This window comes from Elgaria multicarinata, chromosome 16 (assembly GCF_023053635.1).
Source record: "Elgaria multicarinata webbii isolate HBS135686 ecotype San Diego chromosome 16, rElgMul1.1.pri, whole genome shotgun sequence".
In the NCBI taxonomy this organism is placed as follows: domain Eukaryota; kingdom Metazoa; phylum Chordata; class Lepidosauria; order Squamata; family Anguidae; genus Elgaria; species Elgaria multicarinata.
In genome coordinates this window covers 4,252,390-4,271,508 of record NC_086186.1, presented here as the reverse complement: position 1 = coordinate 4,271,508, position 19,119 = coordinate 4,252,390, and the positions used below count along the sequence as shown (strand labels likewise).

Below are 19,119 nucleotides of genomic sequence, written 5' to 3'. Positions count from 1 at the left end.
CAGCTCACCTTAAATGATGCACGGACATTCATAGATTCAGAACCAGGGCTCAAATTTGAAATTTAGACACGAGATGGCCCATTTGCAAATCTATGGAACCTGCATGAATAATAAATGTCACTGTTATTGCAATTTCTCTTCCACTTTAAACAGCTGGGTTTCACTGAGCAATTAACACTTGGCTACAGAGCCTGCCAGTCAAACACAGCTGCCTGCTACCTTGTTTTTAGGGAGTTAGGAAAATGAAATTGATTTGTACTTGACTTTGAACAAAAGTGATTGGGTGTATGTATTATTTAAGCTGTGTGGTTTGGGCAGATGTATTATTTAAGGGAAGCTAGGTGCAAAAAAATCAAATCAAATCAAAAGCCAGGCATCACCGTGAATGTTAAATACTCACCTAGATTCTAGGCATTCTCTCCCTCCCCCCATGAAGTCTTCTCAAAACAAAATGTGATTATAATAGCTAGTGTTGTAAAATACAATAGATTCTATGGATCAGCTTAAACTCCGACATTGCAAGAAGGAACTCACCCAAATTGAATGTCAAGCCTAATCCAAACCTTGGAAGAAAAGAAGCTGGCTAGCAGGGCTTTATTTATTTATTTATTTATTTATTTATTTATTTATTTATTTATTTTATATCCTGCCTTTTTTCTTCCAAGGAACCCAAGGCTGTATACATGATCCTCCTCCTCCTCTCCATTTTGTCCCCACAACAACAACCCTGTGAGGTAGGTTGGGCTGAGAGTCTGTGACTGGCTCAAAGTCACCCAGTGAGCTTCATGGCTGAGTGGGGACTAGAACCCGGATCTCCTGACTCTCGGGCCAACACTCTGACCACGACACCATACTGGCTCTCCCGCACACACACCTCCGCCACAACCGGTATATTCTCCTTCTGAACTATGACACATCCTTGTATTGGGAGGTGCTTTAGGCAAATTGCAGGGAGTTGTGCCGGCTTGTGGGTTTTTGGTGAACTTCTTAAAATGTGTTCAAAAATACAAATTCATGCAAATTATGGCCAAAATTTGTCCAAATCATAGAATAGTGCCCAAAATGTGTGGAAATTAGACAAGTTTGGAGCTTAATTTGTGCAAATTATATAAATTTGGGGCATAATTTGTACAAATTACGTTAAATTGCACAAATTGCAGCTGTAATTTGCACAAACTTGCATTTGCATGAATTATGACTGACACACACACAGGCAAAAAGTCCCTGGAGTCTAGGGAAAACCTGTGGTTGTCCACAAATACAAGCCATTCCAAGCATACCATGAAACTTCAGCAAATCCACAAATGGCACAAGTTCCTAGTGATGGACATCCCTAAGAGCTGTGCATTCTCTAATGTTCTCAGTGGGCAGACAGATCCAGCTAGAAGGTTGTCTTCTAGCTATGAAAAACAACACCAACCTAGCAGAGATTTCTGTCTGCTTTTTCTTTCCAGATGAAAACTGCAAAGACAAATATTACAATTGCAACGTTGTGGTTCAAGCCCGGCTCTGCGTCTACACCTATTACAAGACGGCGTGCTGCGCGTCCTGCTTGAGAGTGGCTAACAGGCAGTCGGGGTTTCTGGGCCGCAGATAACAGCGGCTCCACCGCTTGCATCAGACCTCTGCCCAGTAGTTTGTGGCTGCTTGGGCTGCAACAGATTCTACCTTCTCAACGAGAGGTTTTCCGTATTGGAGAGCGCCTCCAAGGCGTGATGGGAGCACGTCTGTGTGGTTATCACTAACACACTGTATAGGGACTCTTTGCCTTTTGGAAATGTACACTGTAAACCCGGGGCTTTTGAAATGGCATCGGGCACGACCCACTGAGAGCAGGTCTGGGGACCTATGAGGAGCCACCAGTGATCCACAAAGGGCACAGGAATGTCAAGATCTCAACTATTTAGATATTTATCTTTATTTGGGGCCAACGAATCCCCAAACAGTGAGCTAGCTTCCTCAGGGTCATATAATTTTCTTTACATAATCATCCCATGACACCCACTAAACAGGCTGAAAACTTTATTAGGACCAAGGCAGGACTTTTGGTTCCTACCTAGACGTAACTCACAAGCAATAGCCACCGAAATGGAAAGTGAAATGAAGCTAAAGTAGCAGCTTTGCCCTGAGAATCCAGAGCAAACTAGCTCTACAGCTCATCCCCGAATTCCCTGTTGGCCGCAACAGACAACCTCCACGATATAACATATTACTTCTGATGGCAGCTTTATTGCTCCCTCCCACATGGAATTTTATCTGCTACTGTTCCTGCTATGTGTTATTTACTTCACTGTTGTGTTGCTTTGCAACGTTTTTTCTTTTATTGTAAGCCGCCTTGAGACAGCTCCTGGACCTCCCCGCCCCACAAAAGCAGAGCAAAAATCAATATAATAAATTACAAAGGAACTGTGAATTCCACCTAGTGCCAAAGACCAATTTAAAAGAAAGAAAACAGTGCTCCTATGGCAATCAAGATGTTTTGTAAGGGCCATAGGGTTGCTCTCTGAGTTTGCAAAGAACATCCAGAGAGAGAGAGAGAGAGAGAGAGAGAGAGGGAGAGAGAGAGAGAGAGGGAGAGATCCTGCAGGAGAATCATCTAGCCTGCATTAGGGATATGTTTCTTTTCTTCTGAATCCTTCCACTAAATTTGAAAGCTAGCTCATTGTTTTGTGATTTATTTATTTTTAAATGGTCCCAATAAAAGTTCTAATCTGGTTCTCCTTGTTGAGGTTCTGTTTTCCTGACAGACAGACAGACAGACATGGCCTAACTTTTGTGTGTGTTTGCTTGCTTGTTTTTGTCCCCATTGGAGAATAGCATTAGCTAGTTGCCAAATCTTGGCGATCCTGATGAACAACAAAGTTATAAATTTGAGCACAACTGAATTCAGGATGGCAGCATGATAAACTTTTTGTGTGCCTGTGTTTCATTAATAAAGATAGAAACAGAAATCTGCTTATACCTGTTCAGAATGGGTCTGCAGCAAATTGGGCCAGCTTGTGGATTTTCTGTGCTTTTTAATTTGTGCAAATTAGGAGCAAATTTTGCACAAATTTGGTGAATTTCAACCACAATTTGTGTGAATTATGCAAATTTCAACTGCAATTTGCCCAAATATCTATTTGTACACATTATGGCTTGACACACACACACACACACACACACACACACACACACACACACACTGTTCCTGGAGTTCAGGGGAAATCCACTGCTCAGCCCGCAAATGAAAACTGAGACGGGCACAGCGCAGAACTCCGTCGAGCCAAAAAGGAATGGACTTCCCACTGGCAGACATCCTTATCTATAGGAGCTCTTTGGCATCACCTACTCTCTGAACCTCCCAACTGGAGATGCCAGGGACCAAACCTGGGTCCTTCTGCCTGGAAACAGTGAACTGTGGTCCCTTCTTATCAATGGTGTGCTTAGGTAATTTGAGACTCTTGATTTAATGATCTTATGTATGTGTGGGGGGGGGGATCTCAATATCATAATCTGATAAGGCGGCCTTGTTGCATTTGGGAGGACCTTTTACTCTTCCTGTTGATCAGGATTGAACCTCTATTCCAAAGTCCTCCCCTGAAGGTCCCAGGGCATGGTCTGAAAGCATGTGAGGCCACCACCTTGCTGAAGCTAACCAGGTCTGGGTCTGGTCAGTTCTTGGAGGGGTGACCACCTGGGAACCACATGTAGCCACCTTGAATTCCGTGATGGAAGAAAGGTGGGATATAAATGTGATAAATAAATATTAATAAAGGCACCACTGCTCACCAGGCTCATTATTTGCATATAAACATTGAATGATCGAGATTCAATCCAACCCCTTTTTTAAGGTTCCGCACCTCACGTTGTGCCTATATAGGGCAAGGACAGATGGAAAGAAAACCTAGCTGAGCTCCTGGCATGGCCCACTCAAAATTGTACTTACAGATCCCCTGTGATTATTTAAGCTTCATTCAACATTTGTTGCCTCATTCCTCTTGCCTTAGGCACATTAAAATACAATGTTATTGAGGCCATCCAGCAGAGGAATGTTTTATAAGCTGTGTGCCATCTCCAGTATTCGAGGCAGTAAGCCAGTTGCTGGGGCACATGGGTGGGAGGGTGCTGTTGCACCATGTCCTGCTTGTTCATCCCTGGCTGACGGCTGGTTGGCCACTGTGTGAACCGAGTGCTGGACTAGGTGGACCCTTGGTCTGATCCAGCATCAGGGCACTTCTGATCTTCTTAAAAAGGAGTTCTTGCACCAGAGCCCCAAAGTCGTGCAGAATGGCGTTTTTTTCAATTACCTAGTTGATCTGTAGTAAACAATCGAGTAATTTAAGTGTTCTCCTTCTGATTCACTGCACTCCGTTTTTCAAACCGAAGCAGTCACACTTTAATGGCCTAGATATTTCATCCATAACACTAGTGCATGAAATATCCACTCGGTCATTTTCCATCTGTCTTGAGAGTGTTTTGCTGTTCTGTAATTTTCCTTCCCTGCTATTAGAGAAGTTGGGCAATTGTAAGTTCTCTGTTCACACATGACCATGTTGATAAAAACGAATGATTGCTTGGGAGTTTTGATGAGCGATGAATGAATCAGCTTATTGTCAGTCCATGTCAGTTTCACATGGACTCAACGATAAGTCTGTTCTGTCCAGTTTCCACATCAATATACATTAAACTTCACAAAATTTGTATTTATTTTCATAAGTAATTCCCCCCAACATATGCATTTCATGTGCAATTTCCCCCCACCATTTTAATTTTTTTTTTAAAGGGACAGCAGCACACGAACGTTCGTGAGCAAAAGGTAGGTGGGTTTTTTTTTTAAAAAAAATTACTTTCCCCCACTCCTCCCACCCCACCCCCAATGGGCGCAGTGCTTCTGAGGATCTCTGCACCCCATGCACAGGTCCTGGCTCCTTGCGAGAAACCGTGAGGAGCCAGAACAAAAAACGGCGCCCAGCCACATGTTCTGCAGTCTCGGGCTCAACCCGAGACCACGCAAAAAGTGGGCTCAAAGGCGAGGGCAAGATCATCCTCGCCAGGATCATCCCACCCTAATCCTGGGATCCCCGTGCATCATGTGAATGCACAGGGATGATCCCGGGGATCACCCCGTGATTTCGCCCCATCTAGCTATGGCCAGAGACCCCAAAATAAGTGGGTTTGTCAATAGCAAAGATATCACTGACACTATTACTTCTTGCTCCAGAAATAAGACCCTTAGGAGGTAATAATGCTCGCCTCAAATACGAGCCAAGTATTTTTGATGCCTGAATTATTTGGCTCTGATTTTTATTTGAGGAGAAAAGAATTCTAACCTCTGTCTTCTACCCGCTTAGCTCAGAAACTTAATAGACACACAAACACACACAGAAAACAACCAGAACATACACACTAGGCCTTCTTGCCAGATATCTGGAATTCACCTAATCTGTCCAAAACAAGGAAGGATATACTTTGTTATAACTTATTTTTTATATTTGTAAATACAAGATGTTTATAGGAAAAAATGTATTCTAAGCTATGTCTATATGGAATAAGCCACTGCATCAAAATAGTTTTATTATTTAGAATATGAGATATTGTTGTGTGTTTTGTTTGTTTTTTAACAAAAAGGGACTAAAAGCATATTTATTTATATATGCCATCTACATTTCTGTCCAGTTATTTTGGCAATACTAACCAGCCTTCGGCTTGGAGTTTTATACCACATTGACATATATAAGTATCATACTGTAAATCCATAGTTAATGGTTTCTGTATTTCATGGTTAATAATCCACTTCTACAAATGGATTTTTTTAAAAGTGGGAGATATACAAGTGAAAATTAATTATAGACGAGTTCAGGAATATATATATATATGCCCAGCCATGCACCTGAACCAGATCTATACAGCCTTCTTTTCGTATTTGTATACATATTCTCTGTTGGGGGGTGGGGAAAGTTTGATATTTTTGCTTATGACTAATTTATTTTTTATTATTGTGAAAAAATAAAGTAATTAAATAAGCATCCCTTCCTGAGAGTCGCATGTCTTGCATTTATGAGTGTGAGTTTGAATCATTACCCCACCCCTAATATAGATATGGTGCGAGAGAGGAGGTGATTTTTCAGCTTGTGAAGTTTGTAGGTTGGGTTTTGGATCAGCCCTAGATGTTCTTCAGTTTGCTATAACATGCGTCTTTTTCTGTTGTTAAAATATCCACTTCTCCCTCTATCACAGAATCATAGAATAGCAGAGTTGGAAGGGGTCTATAAGGCCATCGAGTCCAACCCCCTGCTCAATGCAGGAATCCACCCTAAAGCATCCCTGAAAGATGGTTGTCCAGCTGCCTCTTGAATGCCTCTAGTGTGGGAGAGCCCACAACCTCCCTAGGTAACTGATTCCATTGTCGTACTGCTCTAACAGTCAGGAGGTTTTTCCTGATGTCCAGCTAGAATCTGGCTTCCTTTAACTTGAGCCCGTTATTCCGTGTCCTGCACTCTGGGAGGATTGAGAAGAGATCCTGGCCCTCCTCTGTGTGACAACCTTTTAAGTATTTGAAGAGTGCTATTATGTCTCCCTTCAATCTTCTCTTCTCCAGGCTAAACCTGCCCAGTTCTTTCAGTCTCTCTTCATAGGGCTTTGTTTCCAGACCCCTGATCATCTTGGTTGCCCTCCTCTGAACCCGCTCCAGCTTGTCTGCGTCCTTCTTGAATTGTGGAGCCCAGAATTGGACGCAATACTCGAGATGAGGCCTAACCAGGGCCGAATAGAGAGGAACCAGTACCTCATGCGATTTGGAAGCTATGCTTTTATTAACGCTTCCCAAAATAGCATTTGCCTTTCTTGCAGCCATATCACACTGTTGGCTCATATTCAGCTTGTGATCTATAACAATTCCAAGATCCTTCTCGTTTGTAGTATTGCTGAGCCAAGTATCCCCCATCTTGTAACTGTGCCTTTGGTTTCTATTTCCTAAATGTAGAACTTGGCATTTATCCCTATGTCAGTGGTGGCCATATAGGCCCCATTTACTCAAGGGTAAAGGCATGAACGGCGGGGGCAGCAGCAGGGCAAGTGTCCGCTGAGGTGGGCGCTGGTGAGTTTGCCCACCCTTACCTAGAAGTATCGTGATAGTTCAGCCAAGCTCTCCCACCCAGGTGCCCCACAGCTTCAGCACAAGTTGGGAGCAGGTTATGGTGGAAATTGTAGCCATGTAGCAAAGAGAGCAAGCACAATGATGCCATGGCAAAGCTGACCTGGCTGGCCTGGCAGCTGGCTACCCAAGTGGGTTGGGTGGGCGTGGGTGAGAGGGTGGGTGGGAGTGGCCAGCTAGGTTAGCTGGCCACCAAGCAAGTCAGGTGGGAGGGTGGGCATGAGGTGGTGGGGGGAGTGGCAGCATAGCTGCCCCCATCAGGAGAAAGAGAAGTAGGGCAGCAACCGTGGCTCGTTTCAAGTGCCAAATGTGTCAGAATCAGGCCACACTCAGTAGCTAACAGGCAGCCTGTGCTGTTCTTTTAAGACAGATGTTATGCGATAATAGCTGGGGGTCCCAGGGAGCATCCTCACTGCTGTATTCTGCACCAGCTGCAGCTTCTGGAACAGTAAGCTGCAGATGTGATACACAGAGAGGGACACACACACACACACACACACCACTGCAAGAACTGCTGGTACAGTGCTAAAACAATTTATTATTAACCAACTAGTTAGACTGGTAATAGCCCCGAGACAAGGAGCATGGGGGGGGGGGGGGTTGTGAAAGGCTGAAGGGGAGACCAGGTAAGATCCTTTTAAAATTTAGTTTGCAATTTGCATGTTTAACAAGGTGTGACCTTAACTGTGCTGCTGGCAACTATTGAGACTCTTGCGGTATACAAGGCTCCCGGGCTACTTAGCATGGACCAAGCAGAGCTGCAGCCATCATAACCATTGTGATATGTGACAGGTTCCATGAGATGCAAAAATCCATCCCCTCTTATGCATTGTCAATCAAAACCTGCCCACCGGTGTTTCTAAAACCCCTAAATTCAGGGTCCGTTCCTAGCCCCACCTAGAGACGCCGGGGATTGAACCTGGGAGTTTCTGCATGCAGAGTGCGGCCTCTGCCATGGAACTATTCTAATCTATTCCCCTCTTCAAGTCCACTTATGGTTAGCAGCTTACTTATTGACACGGTTGTACTGTTGGGAACGATCGATTTGATGTTTATCAAACTTGTTACTTGAATTGAGCTTTCATTGACAGATTATTCTAACATTTGTATTGTCCGCTCTGCTTTGCATTCGGACAGTGGGCTTTTAAAGTACTTTTTTACTTTGATGAGATATTGTTAGCCACATTGAGCTCCTTTTGGAAGGGAAAAAACACATGGTGCAACATTGAATGCTAATGAAATTGGGGAGGGAGGAATAAGTTCCAGGTGCACAGACTCTCCAATTGTGTAGACCAAATGCTGGATCAGATTGAGCTAAAAAGTGATCTAACTAGCGGTTCTCCCCAGAATATTAATAGGGAATATGTGGCCCTTGAGTTGTTTTGGAATGCAACTTCCATCACCTCTCACTATTGGTCATGCTGCCTGGGGTCAATGGGAGTTGCAGTCCGACAACATCTGGAGGGCCATGTTCCCCTGCATTAAGTTGTTGTTGTTGTTGTTGTTGTTGTTGTTGTTACGAGAATTTTGATCTGTTGTTGCCTTTTTCCCCCCTTTCTTTCCTGCCTACCTGAGATCTGAATTGGCTCATAAATCTGTTCTAATACATTTCCCTGCCTGGTAATTTCTGGAGGTCATGTGAGTAATCATAGGGCCTCTGACCCATAAAAAAGGGGGGTGATCTCCCCTACTCCTGTTCAGGAGGGCTTTGTGTCCTTCTTGCCTGCTTCCTTTCGTGATGGATTTTGAATGCCAGCACCTCTGTAGCCCCAAATGTGCTAACACTGTGGCACTCAGGGTGCTTTTGATTCATATTTTGGCATGACAACAAAATTGAATCTGAAACCACCAGACGTGACAAATGGAAGTGTGAAATTTGACTGGTGATCCGTCAGTGTCTCATAAAACACAACTCTTGCACAGCTTTTTCAGGGCTGACATGTTATTTACTCATAAGCCCCTTTGTTTGCCTTGCTAAAGTATGGTTTGTTGTCACAATCCAGATGGGTTCGCAATGTACAGAACCATTTATATTCCAATAAGCAGACCCAGATGCATTCTTGAGTGGTGTAAGGACAGAGACGGAGCTAAGATCAATCATGACTTCCAAATTGGACTACTGCAGAGTGCATTATGTGGGGCTGCCCTTGGCGTTTGCAACTGGAACACCTCCTGAAGTTAGGGATGGGTGAAGCAGCTGACTCATGTTCAATGTCACTTTTGCTCACAGGTCAGTTCTATCCCCGTTTCACATTAATTTAATACAATGCACAAAAATGTGCATTTAAATAGCATGCAAAGATGCATACACATTTACTCTCAAGATATGCATTTTGTAATACATTGTGGCCATGGTGACTGGGAAAGCTGGGACACTGTAGTCCAAATATAACTGGAAGACATGTTGAGGAAACCTGGAAGAGCGTGTCAGAGCTAAACAAGGGAAGACCTGGATTCACGCCCCTCAAGCAAAGGGTTAATTCCAAGCAGGCTACTATTTCTTATCACCTAAAATTTACATTCCCACCCAGCATAAAGCTTTATTCTTAGGACTGCTCAAGCTTAGAGCGCACCAAATACTTCCTGAGCTGAGGAAAGCAACTATTTCATTCCTTTGGTGAACTCTGACTTTCATCGCGCACATGAAAGTGCATGTAAAACAAGGATAACCATGAAATTTTCATTCTTGCATAACATAGATCAATTTTTAATCTAATTTTGTGATCAAAGATTTTTTTTATTAGCTTTTAAGGGAAAAGAGATGCTTTTTTATTTGAACTCTAAATGTGTCTTCTTCACTCTCCCGTTTTGCATCACATCTATAAAACTGTAAACCATTCACACAAAAATGGCCTATAAATGCAGTAGATAAAATGCATCCATTCATACCTTGATCAGGGGCAGCAAGAATGGAGTTGTTTAAGTGAGCCAGAGACCTTTAGGGAGCTGAGAGTGGTAGAGTTTGAGGATCTACGGACATTTACTCCTATTATTCCTGAAAATGTTGATTATTGTGGAGGAGAACATGACATCTACGTGTTCTATTTCATATTTAATGTAACAACAGAATACAATCTAGTATTCTTGGTTTTTCAAAGTCTAAGAGATCTCTACTTCCAATATTATCAAGTTGCTTTGCATGCTAGTTTTGTTTGGTTTTTTCTCTACTTGGTTGCATAAATTATCTCATGAATGTCTTGGAATCATCAGCTGTCTTGACTGATTAATGAAACCATCAGCTCATTAGTTCTAGGAAGCAAGATTATGTCAGAAGCAATGATTTGTGCACCCAAGAAAACTAAGGGCTTTGCTAGACCAGGGTTTACCAGATGACACACAGAGGATCCCAGGCTCAGGCAGGGGTCAACCCTGCCTGGCCCCAGGGTAACGGGCACCACTTCTGGCCCAGTATTTCCCCAGTCCCGGGCTGAGCCTGGGACTGCGGAAGGTCTAGCCCGTTCCACGGCTTTTCCCGGCTATGCCACTTACTCACGTGTAGTTGGGAGAAGCCGTGCACGGGGAGAGAACAGGGCCAGGGGCAGGGGGAGAGATCGGGGCCAGGGGCAGGGGGAGAGATCGGGGCCAGGGGCAGAGATCGGAGCTGGGGGGGAGATCGGAGCTGGGTGAGAGATTGGGGGGGAGATTGGAGCCAGGGAGATTGCGGGGGAGATCAGAGCCAGGGGGGGAGATCAGAGGCAGGGGGAGTGGGGAGAATGATTTTTTTTAAAAAAAAAAATACTTGCCTAACCGCACGAGCATTCTTGCGCATCCGGCCTTTTAAATACAAACAAACAAACAAACAAATAATGGTGGATGCGACGGGGCTTTCCTTTAGCCCATTGTGTCTGACGTCTAGATTAGAGCGACAGCCCATGGTAGCTGCACGGCTTGCTCGCCCCTCCTGCTGCACGGATTAAGAGGTACGTCTAGCAAAGTCCTAAGGTAAGAATGTTTTGTTTGGCTGCCACACTTGTAAATACAAACTAATTGCAGCCCATTAACACGTTCGACCTGATAAGTATTCTTCTGAGTGAGCCTTCTTCATCAGTGTATGCAAAGATCACTCCCTATTTCCATAGAAGGAACTTTGATTTCATTGATATGAGGAACTAATGAAAATGCTGTGACTCAAGCACATGTTGCCCCTGGTCTGGAAGTGTATCATATTGGTGACTCAGATATTTGCAGCTCCTCCAAGCAGCTCAAGGTAGTAAACCTGGCTCTCTCCTGCCCCCAGGTTTATCCTCACAACAGTTAGTGACTGCCTCAAGCTCTGTCGGTGAGCCTCACGGCTGAGTCAGGAGATAAACTTGGGACACCAATTCCTAAGCAGACATCAACCACACTACACATACTCTACACATGACATACTCACATACTCTTACTCAGAATGAGAAAAGAGAGGGGGGTGTCTTTCCTTTGGCCGCAAGTTAAATCTTGTATTACAGCGGAGACGTTTCTTATTGGCTGGACCACACACAGTACCTAACATAGGCACAGATAATCTTTGCATGGACTGTGAGCTCTGAGAACTAACTTCATATGTCACAGATTGCCAACTGTTCTGGCTAACTAGTGTAACTATGCTGTTAAATTGTGACACTTTACTCTGCATATAGCTCAGTACTCAGACAAAGACATTTTGGTCTGAAACTAGGATCAATAAAACATATACACTACAATTTGCAACGAGGCTAAAACACAGAAACCTACATATGCAACTGGCTTTGGGGACTCTAACCCCTTTCTTTGGGGACTCCAACCCCTTTCTTTGGGGACGCTAACCCCTTTCTTTGGTGGCTCCAACCCCTTTCTTTTGGGACTCCAACCCCTTTCTTTGGGGACTCCAACCTCTTTCTTTGGGGACTCCAACCCCTTTCTTTGGGGACTCCAACCTCTTTCTTTGGGGACTCCAACCTCTTTCTTTGGGGACTCCAACCTCTTTCTTTGGGGACTCTAACCCCTTTCTTTGGGGACTCCAACCCCTTTCTTTGGGGGCTCCAACCCCTTTCTTTGGGGACTCCAACCCCTTTCTTTGGGGGCTCCAACCCCTTTCTTTGGGGACTCCAACCCCTTTCTTTGGGGACTCCAACCCCTTTCTTTGGGGACTCTAACCCCTTTCTTTTTTCTGTGGTCTGAGTTGAGGAATGTTACCTGTTTCCTGGTTCTGGATCAGGCTGTGCAGGAGGGTTAGTGAAAGCAGAAGGCTGAGAGTGTGTCACTGGGGGTTTTCTAACTGGGATCCCCTTACCCCTGTCATGCGTGCTGCTGGCAGTGTCTCTTGTCAAGCTTTTGCTCTTCACAAACTCACCAAGTGCTTGTTGCCGATCGAGTCACGGCACCAAGAACTGTCGTGGATTTCCTTATTCCATTGGCCAAACATTGACACGACACAGGTACATTCTCAAAGCATAAATCGCTTTACTTGCAAGTCAGAATACACACACCACGATGGAGCCTCCTTCCATGGCAGGAGGAAGGGACTGGCTCTCTGCTTCAAAGACTCTGTATTTATACCACCGCATAAACAGCTCGTTATCCCCCATGACCCCCCTTAATTTCTGTCCTCGAAGGTATATTCTAGTGGTTTAAGTTTCTAGAGAGAGTAACCCTTATCTCTCTCATCAGCCATAAATTCATTGTGTCCTTCGTTGCCACGGTTACGCACATTCTTCCAGCTTGTAGGAAGGGGCCCCCAACATTCCAAAGATCCTAACTACAAATCCCATTTTAGGAATTCTCCTACAATTGTTGGTAACAGACACTTTGACATATAACAGTAGATTAAAATCCATTAAACATATTAAAATCCATTACAACACCATACTGCCTCTTTGCCAATACTGAAGTAAGACCCCAACCTTCATATATTTATTTCAGAAGTAAGTCATGGAGTTCAATGGAAATGCACTTTCAAGTAAATTTGCATAGGATGGCAGTCTTATGGGCCAAGTCTTAATGCATCTTTAGAATGGAACAAAGGCCATAGCTAGACCTAAGGTTTATCCCTGGATCGTCCAGGGGTCAAACCTGTTCATCTAGGGCCAGATCTACACCAGGCAGGATAAAACCCTTTGAAAACAGTATATGGCATGTGTCTTGGGCCTGAACAGTTGCCAGAACCACTATAAACTGTTATAAAGCAGTAGTGTAGATCCTGCCTAGGTAACACACAGGGGATCCAGTGCTCAGGCAGGGGCGAACCCTGGATGATCCCTGGATAAACCTTAGGTCTAGCTGTGGCCTGAGTCTTTCACAAGCCCTAGCCCCCTGTTCCCTTTAGGCATGCCAGTTTCTTAGCCCCAATAGTTAAAACACAACGCTTCATTAAACAGGAAGTGTGTCTTTGATTCCCTGACTTCTCCTGATTAAAGACTCATCAGGTCGCAAGTTTGCAAATTGTTTGCTCTTAATTATCCGTTCAATTGGGAAAGGCATATTTTAAAGCCGTATTCTTCACCTCCCAACTAGCAGCATTTAAGAACAACGGCATTCCTGTTATACTACAGAGTTCCCCCTCCCCCTTCTAATCGGTGCCACAATCAAGAGGACTGAAGTTTGACATACCTGTTTGTTAAATTGCAAGCAAATAATTGGATTTCTTTCCTCAAAAATTCTATTCCAGAGCAATTTGCTCCTATAAGCTCTAAACTTCTCTAAACGATGCAATTCATTCTACATGTAGAGGAGTAGGCAATATCTTGGGGTAAGAAGGGACACAGGGACACCACCAAAATTCATGGCAGGGGTGGCAAAAGTGTGTGTGTGTGTGTGTGTGTGTGTGTGTGTGTGTGTATAATATATTATGAAACAGGAAGTTTGTGCTTTATTTGGAAGCAAAAGCTCACTCCTAGGAGGCTTAAGGCTGCTACCAGTTTTCTTTGTAAAAAACACACACAATGGGGCATTTTTACATCTAGGATGTTGCTTATGTTTGGGGCATAAAGACACCCCAATGGCAAAATCAACAGGTGATGATGATGATGATGATGATTTATATAGCACCATCAGTGTACATGGTGCTGTACAGAGTAAAACAATAAAACAGCAAAACCCTGCCACGTAGGCTTACATTCTAATAGAATCATAATAAAAACAATAAGAAGGGGAAGAGAATGCACCAAACAGGCACAGGGTAGAGTAAAACTAACAGTATAAAAGTAAGATCATAATATATTCTTGAGAAATTTTATGCCCTAGGTGTGTTTTTTGTAGGGTGACCATATGAAAAAGAGGACCGGGCTTCTGCATCTTTAACAGTTTATTTATTTATTACATTTTTATACCGCCCAATAGCCGAAGCTCTCTGGGTGGTTCACAACAGTTGTATTGAAAAGGGGATTTCAGCAAGTGTCATTTGTATGCAACTAGTGAAATTCCCTCTTTATCACAAGTTAAAGCTGAAGGAACCCTGCCCTCTTTTATAGAGTGACCAGATACAAAAAAAGGCAGGGCTCCTGCAGCTTTCACTGTTGTGATGAAGAGGGCATTTCACCAGGTTTCCATGCATTCAAACGACACCTGCTGAAATTCCCTTTTCTGTACAACTGTTGAGCCCTGTCCTCCTTTTCATATGGTCACCCGATTTTTTGTTTCCAGAAAAAAAGCGACAAGAGGCTGCAATTTGGGGACATGCTGCAGATGACAGTTCGTAACGATCTCATGGGAGGGCTGTGTTGATGCTCTACTTCTGTGCAATATTCTGCAACTGAAAAGTGCACTGGGGATATGTCTGTCACCTTGCCAGGTTGAGGGGGTGGGTTAACAATAAGAAATATTTGTTGACACACTCTTTGCTATCTTTCACCTCCCACCACTCAAATAAGCCAATGAGAAAGAGTTCCCTTTCTTTATAAAGTTAGGGTATGGTCAAGAAATGTACCTTCTTTCTTTCTCTCTTTCTCTGGAAAAGGGGGGGTTCTGCCTACGTTCTCCATTTTTCATTCACAAAGTACAGTTCTGCATTTTAATGAACTCCCTTTACTTTTCTGCCATATGGTGTCACTGTTGCATATCAACAAAAAGCACTGTTATTTGCATCTCCTAGTCATGTTTCTGCTGTCAAAAATTGCTTCCGGAAGGGAACATAAAATCACTATTAAGGTAGAGTACTCAGCTCGAAAGGGTTCCCCCCCCTACTCCTAGCGGAGAAGAGTTTGAAGATTTTTCCCCCTTGGTTTTAATTCTTGGTTTAAAATCATGTTTTGTTAGATGTCTTGTAGATATATCAAGTCAAAAGGTGGGGTTATATATGTTTCAATAAATTCAGGGGGAATCAAAATGTCCAAATCAGCTATGAAATTGAGAAGTAACTACAAGTTCATTCCCAAATTAATGTTTGTCAAGGTTACACAACTGTGGGCTGGGAGGAGTTTATAGGGAAAAGTGATAGTTGCCTTATCCTTCTCATGTGTCCTGTGATTTTCTCCTGTGAATGTTCTCTAGTTGGGATTTTGTTTGTTTGTTTTGCACTCTTTTAGCATGGCTGGGCAAAGCCAGGAAAGGAGTAAGCACACACACACACTCCTGATTCTCACCTGCCAATGGGCTTTAAAACTCAACAAGGTTTCCTTGAAGCCCAGTGAGGAATCACCAGCTTGGCCCTCTGGATGCCAGTCCACAGACCTCAGCGCTTGTCTGACTGGGCCCATGTTGAGCTCCCACAGTGACCCACCATTTTCCACAGGCGTGGAAGGCCTGTAATGGTGCATATATTGCCCCTTTAAGGCCACCATTTGCACAAACGGGACATTCCTGGACAAGAATGATCTGCGGGAAATGGTTTTCACCACCCACATCCTGCTCCTGAGTGCCCCCATGGCCCACCCAGTGGTTCACCCTATGCCACTCACTGGAGTTGATTTAGTGGTGGGCGTTGGGCAAGTGGCATGCAGGGTGGGTGTATGATGCTCCATCCCTCCCTCCTGTGTGGTCAGTTAGGCTGGGAGTCAGTGACTGGCTCAACGTTACCCAGTGAGCTTCATGCCAGAGTTGGGCCTAGAGCCCAGATCTCCCAAGTCCTAGTTGAACACTCTAACCATTACAAAATGCTGGTTCTTTGGACAAAACCTGCCTATTCAAAATGCTCAGCATTGTAGCAGGCCTACTATTAAGTAGAGAATTGATTGCAAGCTTTGGATCATGGACAGTAAAATAGTACGCAGATTCCCCCCCCCCCCCCCAATTTTCAGTCAAACTCACCTGAGTCCGGTTCTGGGTCCCACACTGCCAGGCAGTCTTTGGGTACCTTGTGAGAGGCACACAGCTGCCCTATCCCTTGACAAGCTGCCATTTTGTATAAAATTAGCAGCTTGGACTTTTCCATAAATTCCCATTTCAGCAAATGGTGGCCATAATGTGGCCATTTACACAGCATTACAGGTGTACATTTTGCAGCCACCAGTTGGCCGCACACTTGCCCAACATGGCGCAAGCACGAGGGATATGCGGACTTGCATCTGGGGGAGCCGAGCTGGTGATTTCTCACTGGGCCTTGAGACCAAAACAGATGCCCATGTGATTCCTAATTACTACCTAGAGGCCACGAACACCTAGTTGAAGCAGTCTCCTTAGGTGCCTCCATCACCATTGCCACCGCAGTTCTGGAGGAGGAGGAGGAGACTGAAAGGTCCATCAGTGATGCCAAATAAACATCACATAACATCACTAATTAGGGCTATTTTGCTGGTTTGTGTTAACAATTTTTCCAAAAAAGTATATAATGATGATTATTTTGTATTATTCATATTGTTCTTATTGTTAATATTATTGTTAAGTCCTATTTTTGTAATCACTAGTTGAAAATCAGACTACTTTTAGGGAAAGGAGTTTTTGGAAAGCTTTTGGAAACTACTCAGGATTTTTCCACAAGTGTTTTGCCAATCCATGCGAAATAGACATTTGCTTATCCTGTTAGGTGTTCAAGTAGGTGCTCTACATAGGGCTACCTTTGTGCTTAGTCTGGAAACTTCAGTTAGTCCAAAATATGTCAGCCTAGGGGTGACCACATTACACGAGTTTTAAAATCTCTTCACTGGCTGCCAATTAGTTTTTGGGTGAAGTATAAAGTGTTGGTTGTCACCTTTAAAGCCCTACATGGTTTGGGTCCAGGCTACCTGCGGGATCGCCTTCTCCCATACAATCTGCCCCACACACTCAGGTCCTCTGGGAAGAATCCTCTTCAGCTAGCAAAAACTAGATTAACAACTGTTACCCGGAGACCCTTTTCTTCCGCTGCTCCCAGACTGTGGAATGGCCTGCTAGAGGAGATTCGTCAACTTGACAGTCTTCTAGCATTTAAAAACTCAATAAAGGCCTATCCAGTGAAATTTTAGAATGTTTTTAGGATGTTTTAAGGATGTTTTAACCATGTATGCTATGTTTTCAATCAGTTTTTAATGTGTTTTATATTACTGTTGTTCCCCGCCTCAATCCAAGTGGAGAGGCGGGTAAGAAATATATTATTATTATTATTATTATTATTATTATTATTATTATTATTATATTTATTCAAAGTGCTGGTATTGACATTTAAAGCCCTAAACGGTTTGGGGCCAGGTTATTTGAAGGAACGCCTCCTCCCATATGTATCTGTCCAGACCTTAAGATCATCTACAGGGGCCCTTCTCCGTGACCCCCTCACCTGAAGTGAGGCAGGTGGCTACTAGGAGGAGGGCTTTCTCCGCTGTGGCACCCCGGTTGTGGAATGAGCTCCCCAGAGAGGTCCGCCTGGTGCCTACACTGTACTGCTTTCGTCGCCAGCTGAAGCCCTTTTTATTCTCTCAGTATTTTAACACTTAATTTTAACTGAAATTTAAATTTTACTGTTTTAACTCTGTATTTTAATTTTATATCAATTTTGCTGTGTGGTTTTATCCTGGTTGTGCTTTTTATACTGTATTTTGTAATTGTGCTTTTAACCTGTTGGTTGTTTTATTGTGGTTTTAATTTTTGTGAACCGCCCAGAGAACTTCAGCTATTGGGCGGTATAAAAATGTAATAAATAAAATAAATAAATAAATAAATAAATAATATGGTCCTCACTCTCAATTGCCCTCACTTCCCCTCAGTGACATCATCATGAAACAAAACCTGGCTGGCTACGTAGTGTTATGATGTCATCCATTCTTTGTTGATGTGTTCCCTGATAGGGATCTATGTGACTCATCCAGAAAGCAGAAAGCAGCAGCAACCAGCGGAAGGAGATGGCGGATGTTGTAACAAGGAAACAATAGCAACAGAAATTATTCCCACCCCATCAGAATCTGTAGTTCCACACAAACACCCACCAACGAGGGAGAATATTTATCACTCTCTCTGTGGGTAGTATCAAAGGCAACGTGAAGTGGCTGCTGCCAATTTCTTACAGTCAAATGAACAAACCAGCAGCCGAATTCGCAACCCAGGCAGTCTGCTCTGTCTCCGATAGACAGGAGGATCAAAGCGAGCGACATGTCAGAAGCAGGCAGCCGTTGCTCAAGAATTAGCACGGCGATTCCTCTGTGGCTGATACGGCAAAATGAACCCACTTCTTCATGACTTATTTAAAAAGCAAATAACCGAAGAGATCAACAAAATAACAGCTTGTTGGGAGGGCAGGAAGTGGAGGCCGTGGGTGGCCTGGTGGAGCTGCAGTGACAGCTCTGCATTTCCATTGCATGAATATATCGTGCCTGGGTCCAGTTCCAGCTGAGAGCCCCCTCCCTCCTGCTACCAACTGACACTGCAGAGGCCTCCAATGAGGGAGGAAGCAGCAGCCAGGCACCTCTCCATTGTGCCTGGGTCCAGCTCCAGCTGAGAGCCCCCTCCCTCCTGCTGCCAACTGCCAACTAACTGCTGAACTTTGCAACTAAGATTGTAGTGCCTGAATTTGCTTTCCTTTTTCCCCTCCTCCTCCTCCTCCCTCCCAATCCTCTTTCCTTTTGTGTCATGTCTTTTAGATTGTAAGCCTGTGGGCAGGGGCTGTCAATAAATAGTTTTGTAAG

At 43.9% G+C, this 19,119-nt stretch overlaps 2 protein-coding genes across 4 annotated transcripts in view; both read left to right on the top strand.

Annotated features, from left to right (window-relative positions):
* THSD4 (thrombospondin type 1 domain containing 4) overlaps positions 1–2,219 on the top strand; it is a 387,535-nt gene extending 385,316 nt beyond the window's left edge. For all 3 annotated transcript variants that reach the window (XM_063142589.1, XM_063142590.1, XM_063142591.1), the window contains one exon: positions 1,455–2,219. In XM_063142589.1, coding sequence (XP_062998659.1) covers positions 1,455–1,597 — 143 coding nt within the window. In that variant the 3' untranslated portion in view covers positions 1,598–2,219. The remainder of the gene's footprint in view (positions 1–1,454) is intronic.
* Positions 1–18,116, top strand: part of TARS3 (threonyl-tRNA synthetase 3) — a 556,255-nt gene extending 538,139 nt beyond the window's left edge. Inside the window, exon 20 of the transcript XR_010026208.1 lies at positions 18,101–18,116. The gene's annotated coding sequence lies outside the window, so the exon portion shown is untranslated. The remainder of the gene's footprint in view (positions 1–18,100) is intronic.
* Positions 18,117–19,119: the final 1,003 nt, after the last annotated feature.